Genomic DNA, 9,521 nt, shown 5'->3' with positions numbered 1-9,521 from the left:
GTGTGGGTGTTCTGGGCGGCTGTCACACAGATATCCAGTAAGCCCTGCCCCCTACAGCCTCAGACTCCTGAGGGCCGATGAGAGAAGAGAGGAGAGGGGAGTAGCACTAGGTACGTGCTGTACTGACATGAATGTGTAATATCCCACTGTGCACGCCACATCACTTCATCGTGGAAATGTGGGTCATATTTGTAGAGACGTTGCTCAATGAGATTTCATGTTATATTTATTGTAACATACACCGGATAGGTGCAGTAAAATGTGTTCTTTTACAGGGTCAGCCATAGTAGTAAGGTGCCCCTCGAGCAAATGAGGGTTAAGTGGCTTGCTCAAGGGCACATTGCTAGATTTTTCACCTTTTTATTTACCCACTCAAAAAGACAGCGAGAAGTTTGTTGAATTTTTGGTTTTGTTGTCATCAACATGTGTTATCACTGCGCTTTCAACCAGTAAACTTTGACTTTGATTTGATTTAAAAGCTTAACAAAGGCCTAGATCAGATCAAGAGTTAACAGACGATAGCCGACACCCGCATAGCTGGTCCTTTGGTGGTGTCGGAGGTGTAACAGCTGTCAAATCAGAGCGGCTGCTCCTGTTGTCATTGCCATAAAGCCACACCCGCCCCAATCCCAGCCACTCGTGTTAAAAGTTCAGAATGAGAAAGTGTAGGCTATACAGAAATAATGACGCTCAAATTGAAAGTCATTCAACTAAATAATGAGTATTTCTGTCAGCCTAATCGTGGTGTAGATTGCATCTGTTCGAACTTGTAAATAAAATAAAATTAAATTAAATTGTATTTGTCACGTGCCGAATACAACAGGTGTAGAACCTACAGTGAAATGCTTACTTACAAGCCCTTAACCAACAATGCAGTTTTAAGAAAAAAATAAGCGTTAGGACAGTATTTACTGAATGAAACTGTAAACAATAAATTAAAATTAAAATGCAAAAAATGATTTTGGGGGGGATATCTAAAAACTAAAGAGCAACAATAAAATAATAGTAACGAGGCTATATACAGGGGGTACCGTTACAGAGTCAATGTGCGGAGGCACAGGTTAGTCGAGGTAATTGATGTAATATGTACATGTAAGTAGAGGTAGAGTAACTATGCATAGTGTTTGGACCATGACAGTTTGTTGGCGATGTGGACACCAAGGAACTTGAAACTCTCAACCTGCTCCACTACAGCCCCATCGATGAGAATGGGGGCGTGCTAGGCCCACCTTTTCCTGTAGTCCACAATCCTCTCCTTTGTCTTGATCACGTTGAGGTCTCTGACCTCCTCCCATTAGGCTGTCTCATCGTTGTCGGTGATCAGGCCTCCCACTGCTGTGTCATCTGCAAACTTAATGATGGTGTTGGATTCGTGCTTGGCCACACAGTCATGGGTGAACAGGGAGTACAGGTGGGGACTGTGCACACACCCCCGAGGGGCACCCGTGTTGAGGATCAGCGTGGCGGATGTGTTGTTACATACCCTCACCACCTGGCGGCGGCCTGTCAGGAAGTCCAGGATCCAGTTGCAAAGAGCAGTGTTTAATCCCAGGGCCCTTAGTTTATTGATGAGCTTTGAGGGTACTATGGTGTTGAACGCTGAGCTGTAGTCAATGAATACATTCTCACGTAGATGTTATTTTTGTCCAGGTGGGAAAGGGCAGTGTGGAGTGCAATAGAGATTGCATCATCTGTGGATTTGTTAGGGCGGTATGCAAATTGCAGTTGGTCTAGGGTTTCTGGGATAATGATAATGGTGTTAACAAGGCTGCATGGGATTTCTCTTAATACGACTCCGTGCAGCCAATGCCAATGTCTACATTAGGTATAATGCTGGCAGCCTCTCTAAAGCAGTTCCACCTCAGACACCATCAAATCAACCGTTATTCGGGTGTCGGTTAGCACGGATCTGATACAATCTAGCCCAAAGTTCAAATGGGAAAACAATGTCAGAGATTTTGTATTTATACAACAACGTAATGTTATCACTGTACTTCATCTAATAGCACAACAAAAACTGGATTGCAGTTGAGATTACATTAAAAGTACTTAGTGCAAGTGATCACTGCTGTTCGAGATTCTGTGCATAGTATAATAGAAATGGTGGAGATCTCCACAGACCTGCAACTGTTGCATTCTATCTTGAACGTGCACACTTTATATGATTACATAAGAAGACGTTATAGTTACAGTAACCTCAAAATGTGAGTGTGTTACTAATTTTAAGGTTGAATAAATACTGTTACATTAGTTTGCAAGATGGCCTTCATTTTAGGCTATTTACTGTATTACACAAGTAATAATGAATTGTGTTTGGTTGACAACACAACCAACAATCTAAATATAAAAAATAAGACCAAATAAAACTTAATTTAAAGTGAAATTAAAGTTTGATTTGATTTAGTCCTTTTCTTTAACTTAGATTTTTGGTTGAGATGGAGATGTGAATCCAACATACCAGACTGGGTCAGTGGCACAGACGGAACTATCCAAGCAGAAGATACTCCTTCAAATGCTGACATCTGGTTGTGTTGACAACCAAACACAATTCAATATCCAGTTTGTCTACAAAAAATAATAACTAATATGATGGATTCACGTCATATATTTTTTTTATATATATTTTTTCCATCGATCTACACACAATACACCATAACGACAAAGCAAAAACAGTAGATTTTTTTTGTTGCAACAAGCTTGGCAACAACGCTACAAGCTTGGCACACCATATTTTATGACTGTTTTTGCCTGGTCATTATGGGGTATTGTGTGTAGATGGATGAAGAAAAAAAGTCGAATACATTTCAGAATAAGGCTGTAACGTAACAAATGTGGAAAAAGCCAAAGGGTCTGAATACTTTCCGAATGCACTGTCTGTCTTGTAAAGTATGGTAACATTTAATTTGGTCCGTGAAACCTACCTTTTGGAATGACTTCAATAGCAACAGTGAATGTTATTATTATACTATTATTATATAGTAGTCAGTAACAAATATCAAAGCTAAGCAAGGCTTGGTTAAAACCTTGGCTGGAGAAATGAATAGCTCTAGAAAGATCAACTCTGCAGTAGGCATTGCTGCCCAGCCTATTGTTTTTTTTCTGATATTGTATATAACGTTGAAAATCTGACTTTGTTTCAAAGGTACAAATTCAACATACAGCTTACTGCTATTAACCCATACAACACATTGAATCGCATATTCACTGCAGGACATGTAAAAACAGATAGCACCATAGACAGTTAGTGAGTTTCACGTTTGGGGAAGCTTACAATTTATCCCACTATTTCAACCTATCTGCGTGCCAGTTACGATTATTTTTATATGCGCATTTCCATGGAACACCCATTTCAATAATAACGTTTTCTTTTCTCTAAAGTATTATTGTCTCGTGTAGGTAGTATCCTCATCTAAGTAAAATACATAGGCCTAAAGCAGACAAATAAAAACAGTATACAATATTCTGATGAAAATGCAGGTTCTTTCAATCACATGAATCTCTCTAAGCACCTTTCTATCTGCAACATTATATCAATTTAGCAGATTGGGGTGCTCACACGGTCCCTCAACTTTATCAGGGCTGAGAAACCACATGCGCATCAATTTACTTTAGGGGAAGCCAGAATCCGAACAGTGCGCTGTGCACCCGCCAACTTTCCTTTCCAATTCGCAAAGGTCTGAAACCAGAGATCCTTATGTTATGACGAGATGTTTCTGTTTCCACCCTAACAATGCGAGTCGTTGTCCCAAAGCCAGGTGACAAGCTTAGGTCTGCATATTATGCCCATAGAAACACATTGGGCTTATTCAGGACAGAATTTGGCGAGAGTGAGAGCTCTAGATTCGCCTCTTCCTCTTTGCTGAAACTATGGAGAAAAACAGCGCCCCTCTGTCTTACCATATGTAACCCATGTATCTGATGCTTTATGTCCAGAAAAAGTATGACATGCCATACTCCTTTTGTCCAGACAGCATCAGATACATGGTCTACACATACGGGAGACGCTGTTTCGCTCACTCGGGTGATTTATCTGAGATTGATGCGTCTTTCTGTCGGTGCGCATCTCGGTCAAATTATCAATATTTCATTATTTTATTTGGACAAGCAAGGAGGTATGGTAGCGCGGGCCAGGCCCCCTATGAACAGCGAATGAACGCCCCCCTACTGTCCAAACCGACAATCGGTTTGGTGAGTTTTCTCCTTACCTGTCAGGAGTGAAACGCAGTGAGAAAGAAGGAGGCAGTGAGAAAAAAAGGACAGAGGACAAAAGAAAGGAGTGGTGGTTCTTTTGTCCTACAGACCCTGGAACTAAATGTGAGTGGAGGTAAAAATGTGATTTCTTTGGCTTCTCCCGAGTCCTCTTCTCACCCTGAAGCAGCTGCTGTGTTTAAATCCCTGCTAAATCCTTATACATTAATAAGCACATCAGGTAGATTTCATTCAAATCAATTAGAGTTCATTTGTTTATGTTTCAAGGGTGACTGATTTCGTTTTTGATGTCGGTAGAAATAGATCAGATTCCAAAGTTTAGCTATAGGCATAATGGAACCTCTCACACTGCTGGTTGACCACAGAATTACCGACCAGCTCTGTTCTATTCTTTGACCTACCAAATACACTCTCTCTCTCTCTCTCTCTCTCTCTCTCTCTCTCTCTCTCTCTCTCTCTCTCTCTCTCTCTCTCTCTCTCTCTCTCTCTCTCTCTCTCTCTTCTCTCTCTCTCTTCTCTCTCTCTCTCTCTCTTCTCTCTCTCTCTCTCTCTCTCTCTCTCTCTCTCTTCTTCTCTCTCTCTCTCTCTCTCTCTCTCTCTCTCTCTCTCTCTCTCTCTCTCTCTCTCTCTCTCTCTCTCTCTCTCTCTCTCTCTCTCTTCCTCTCTCTCTCTCTCTCTCTCTCTCTCTCTCTACACGATCAAAACGCCCCCATCAATACCGCCATCCCTTCAGGGTTTATTTGTTCAGGTGAGCGTAGTGAAGTGAATATACTGGCTTCTCAGTTGGAGGGCCTAATTACGTCTAGAACCTGCTGCTTTCATCTTGCTCTGCATGACACGTATATCCCGCCGCCGCATTGCTCAGGGCCTGGTTTTAAGGTAAATACCTGAAGGCAAGGCACAAGGAGCACTAGCAGCACACACATGGCAAGAAGTCAGGTCCTGTGGTCTAATCATGAGCCCACCACAGGCATCAAGCAGAGAGTAGACCAGTAGGTTTGTTGTATAGGACCATGTACTGTAGGCCTAATAGAAAGTTATAGTCTAGCCACCGTCTCACTTTTGTCCTGTTGGACCAGCATCAGGTCTGACCAGCCAAGACATTTACCCCTTAGGCCAGGTTTTCCCAAACTCGGTCCTGGGGCCACTCCTGGGTGCACATTTTGTTTTTTGCCCTAGCACTACACAGCTGTGACAAATAACCTGCTTATCATCAAGCCTTGATTATTTGAACCAGCTGTGTAGTGCTAGTGCAAAAAACGCAACGTGCACCCAGGAGTGGCCCCAGGACCGAGTTTGGGAAACTTTACGTTTCACAATGATTACGTCTGTGGGGTGAATAAAAAAAGGTACATCTAAATAGGCACTGAAGAAGTAGTGTTAATGTTTTTGTTATAGCCCACTATCCAGAGAATACGTATAGGGTCCATGTGTTTTCCCCATATTTAGGCAACTTGTCTTTCTGTAGCCTATATCTTGTCTTCAAAAAGAGATATAAAATACAAGAAATATGGTGTTGATTCACCAGGGACTATCAAAGCAATATGATGTAGACCTTAAACAAATCAAGCATGAGCCGCACTGCTTGAAATATGGGGCACCTCAGTCAGTATGAGGGTTGATTGTTGCCGTCTAATACTGCTCTCTGGTGGCCTGTATCAGACATAAACAAAAGTCTACTAATTATCACTGATTAATAAGCCCTGTTCAACAGGGATCCCACGGGGCTACAAAAGAGGGGAAATGTGGTTGTGAATCAGCAGTTTTTCCCTTGTTATTTCAGTCACTCAAATAGCCCATGTCAGAAAAACATTTTTAGATTCGTAAATTAGTCTAGCGGCCAGCTATCTAAACTTGGTCAAATTACCAACCATGGGCCCCCATAGATTTTTTTACTCACTCAGATATCTTACTAAAAACTGTAAACAACCCTCAACCCTATGGCAAAATTTTCAAAATTAACTCTAAAACTATATTTTTTATCTCCGCTGTTAAAAGGTGGATGCTAAAATGTTTTGCTCGCAAGGTGGGGGAAACACAAATTGCCCATCCCTGCTGTAGAAAATAGGATGATTCTACTGCCTCACGATTTTCCATAACTTATTTCAATTAACTTTCTTATACTGTCAAATAAAGTATTGTTCACATTGGAGAGTAAAACCAGGAATAAATCATGTCAGAATTTGTATTTATTTATCTTTCTACATACACAGAAAAACAAATCACATATTGTTTAACAACTCACAACGCTTTTCCACTTTGAAAGGATATAAGGAGAACAACTTGATATCATGGAGGGCACATCTGACCAAGAAATAATCTGACAATCAATCAATATCTGAACAAATAATAATCAACCCACTATCCACAGTTTGAGAATAGCAGGGCAATAATACACACATTTTTATTTTATTTAGATCTACTGTAGAAGTACACAAACACTTCAAATGTAATCAGTAGAACACAAATAAATAAATAAACTCTTCTTTTATGTGTTTTATTCTCTCCTGGGTCTTATATACTATTATATACCCTTCTCATGGACGCTAAGCCTTGCGTTTCAAGTCAAATCTGTTGAGGAACCAAGACAACTCACGAACATAAATTCTAACTTCATAGCCTGGTCCCAGATCAGTTTGTGCTCTTGCCAACTTCATTGCTGCCAGTGTCAAGCTAATTATAATTGACATGACAATGAGTGACAAGAAGTTGGTGTGAGAGCACAAATAGACTGGCACTGGTTGAATCAGCGTTGTTTCTGCGTAATTTCAACCCCAAAAAATCTATGTGATGATGTTGAATCAACATGTAAAACTATGCGGAACAAAAATATAAAACGCAACGTGCAAAAATGTCAACAATTTTACTGATTTACAGTTCATATAGGGAAGTAAGTTAATTGAAAATAATAAATTAGACACTAATCTATGCATTTCACATGACTAGGCAGGGGCGCAGCCATGGGTGGGCCTGGGAGGGCATAGGCCAGCCAATCACAATAATTTTTTCCCCACAAAAGGCCATTATTAAAGACAGAAATACTCCTTAGTTTCATCAGCTGTCTGGGTGGCTGTTCTCAAACAATCCTGCAGGTGAAGAAGCCAGATGTGGAGGTCCTGGACTGTTGTGGTTACATTTTGTCTGCGGTTTTGAGGCCGGTTGGACATACTGCCAAATTCTCTAAAACGATGTTGGAGGTGGTTATGGTAGAGAAATTAACATTCAGTTCTCTGGCAACAGCTCTGGTGGACATTCCTGCACTCAGCATGCCAATTGCACGCTTCCTCAAAACGTGAGACATCTGTGGCATTGTGTTGTGTGACAAAACTGCACATTTTAGAGTGGCCTTTTACTGTCCCTTGCACAAGGTGCACCTGTGCAATAATCTGGGGTGCAACTTTGGTTTTAGAAGTGGGGGGGGACAATAATTATGATTATTATTTTATAACTTGTTTTCAGTTGGATAAACATTCCTAACAGCCTACCCGAACGCTCGGAGGCGTCCGAAATGGTCCTAAAGCACATCGTTGCCTTGTTTTGTATCACATTCCAATGATAAAACTGGGGGGTACAAAAATGCAATTTCAGAATGTGGGGGGGACATGTCCCTTGTTTCAGCTCATGAAACATGGGACCAACACTTTACATGTTGCGTTCATATTTTTGTTCAGTATAATTGGATTTACGTTATCAACGTAAGGGCATTTCATCTTTTTTTCACCAAACTTCTAACCTAAATCTTTTAACCTAAATAATTATTGAATTCACGTTAGTTGACAACTGAACCAATTGTAAATCAAAACTAGACGTTGAACTGACATCTGTGCCCAGTGGGTGGCTACTAACTTCAGTGATAAACATGAATTATTCAATCATATAGGTAGTGTATGCCTTCATGGAAGGTGAGAGGGCTACTCCAAATGGCCAAAGCAAAGCAGGGTCAAAGGTCAAGCCAACAGCATGCAAGCACAGAGGTGGTTTTATAGTAAATTCACACCCGTGTTGCCAGGAGTAAGTAAAGTTAGCAGCAATGGGAAGAGCAAATACTAAGGAATAATTTGTTAATTTTCCAATTTCAATCAATTAACACAACATACTTCAATGAGGCAAATAAAGAAGAAATGGACAGTATTGTCAAATGTAAAGAAGAAAAAAAACACTCCTAACTATGCTAGGAAAATACCAGGAAAATAAATGCTCCCACACCAGACTTCTAATTCAAAACCTCTCAAATAAATAAAAAGCAATGTTATGACAAGACTTGGTAAACTAGACCTATGATAAGGTATTTCACATCCACAGTATGCTGAAAATGTACATAAATAATACGATGGGTGTTCCGTTTGTATTTGATAGTGATCCATTAAAGTTCAGGGCATGATGCTTATAACATGTGACTGTGCAAAATACCTTTATTAATTACACAAAACTATTATGAAGGTAGCCATCACATTAACACATACTTTTCTTTATCAAGTAATGTCAAGTTTTAGGTAACTGTTACACCACATTAATTGCAATATGATAAATACTACATTAATACCGGATACAATTTCTACTGGGGGAAAATGGGCACTCCACTATTTCACTCCACGCCTCATCTTTCATTCGGCAGAATGATGCCTACTGGGTCCGAGGGGCTGTGCATGATGTCCTCTCAGACTAGAAGCCCTCCTCCTAAACCTCAGCCCAGGGGCTGCACATGTCAGCTCTGTCCCAACTGGGTTCTTTCAGTTACCCAACTGAAGCTAGGAGAGCAATACACTGGCCCATAAGGGACATTCAGCTGTTTAACAAACAGTTGTTGGCCACCCCACCTGCAATCCCCTCTTCCCTTGTCATGGCCAAGGTCCCTTCTTTTTGTGCTTGCAGGACTGAATGACCGCATGGTGCACCGTGCCACTGTGGACATTGTTAGCTGGGTTGTTAGCTGAGTGTCTTTGGTAATGTTGTGGCCAGAGTAACAGAGTGGGAGGGGGCTGGGGTTGGAGGTAGAAATGTTACCCTAAACACCCTCCCATCTGTGGCGAGAGCTATAGCGAGCCGCGGTGCAAAGCTACCGGATGCGAGGATGCGAGGATGCGCAGAGAGTAGTGATTGAGTAGCCATACAGGTACAGCAGTGTTGGTCCAGTGTTGGGCCCCGCCCCTGGCCCCAGTGTCATCAATAGGCACCTGCCCATGTCATCATAAGGGGCCCACAGGGTCTTGGGAGTCATTTTGGAGGGGAGACTCATTCTGGATGGGGGACTAAACCAATAGAAAAGAAAGACTGATGTTTGGCACCTACAGTATATTTGTGAATATAGATGA

The 9,521-nt window shown here is 41.3% G+C and overlaps 1 protein-coding gene across 2 annotated transcripts in view; it reads right to left on the bottom strand.

Annotated features, from left to right (window-relative positions):
* Positions 1-6,385: 6,385 nt before the first annotated feature.
* The window catches only part of LOC111971173 (myosin light chain kinase family member 4-like), a 66,239-nt gene continuing 63,103 nt past the window's right edge, over positions 6,386-9,521 (bottom strand). For both annotated transcript variants that reach the window (XM_023997962.3, XM_070446219.1), the window contains one exon: positions 6,386-9,458. In XM_023997962.3, the coding sequence (XP_023853730.1) occupies positions 9,396-9,458 (63 nt within the window). In that variant the 3' untranslated portion in view covers positions 6,386-9,395. The remainder of the gene's footprint in view (positions 9,459-9,521) is intronic.

Source organism: Salvelinus sp. IW2-2015, linkage group LG13, assembly GCF_002910315.2.
Source record: "Salvelinus sp. IW2-2015 linkage group LG13, ASM291031v2, whole genome shotgun sequence".
NCBI lineage: Eukaryota > Metazoa > Chordata > Actinopteri > Salmoniformes > Salmonidae > Salvelinus > Salvelinus sp. IW2-2015.
This window is presented reverse-complemented; position numbering and strand designations above follow the sequence as displayed.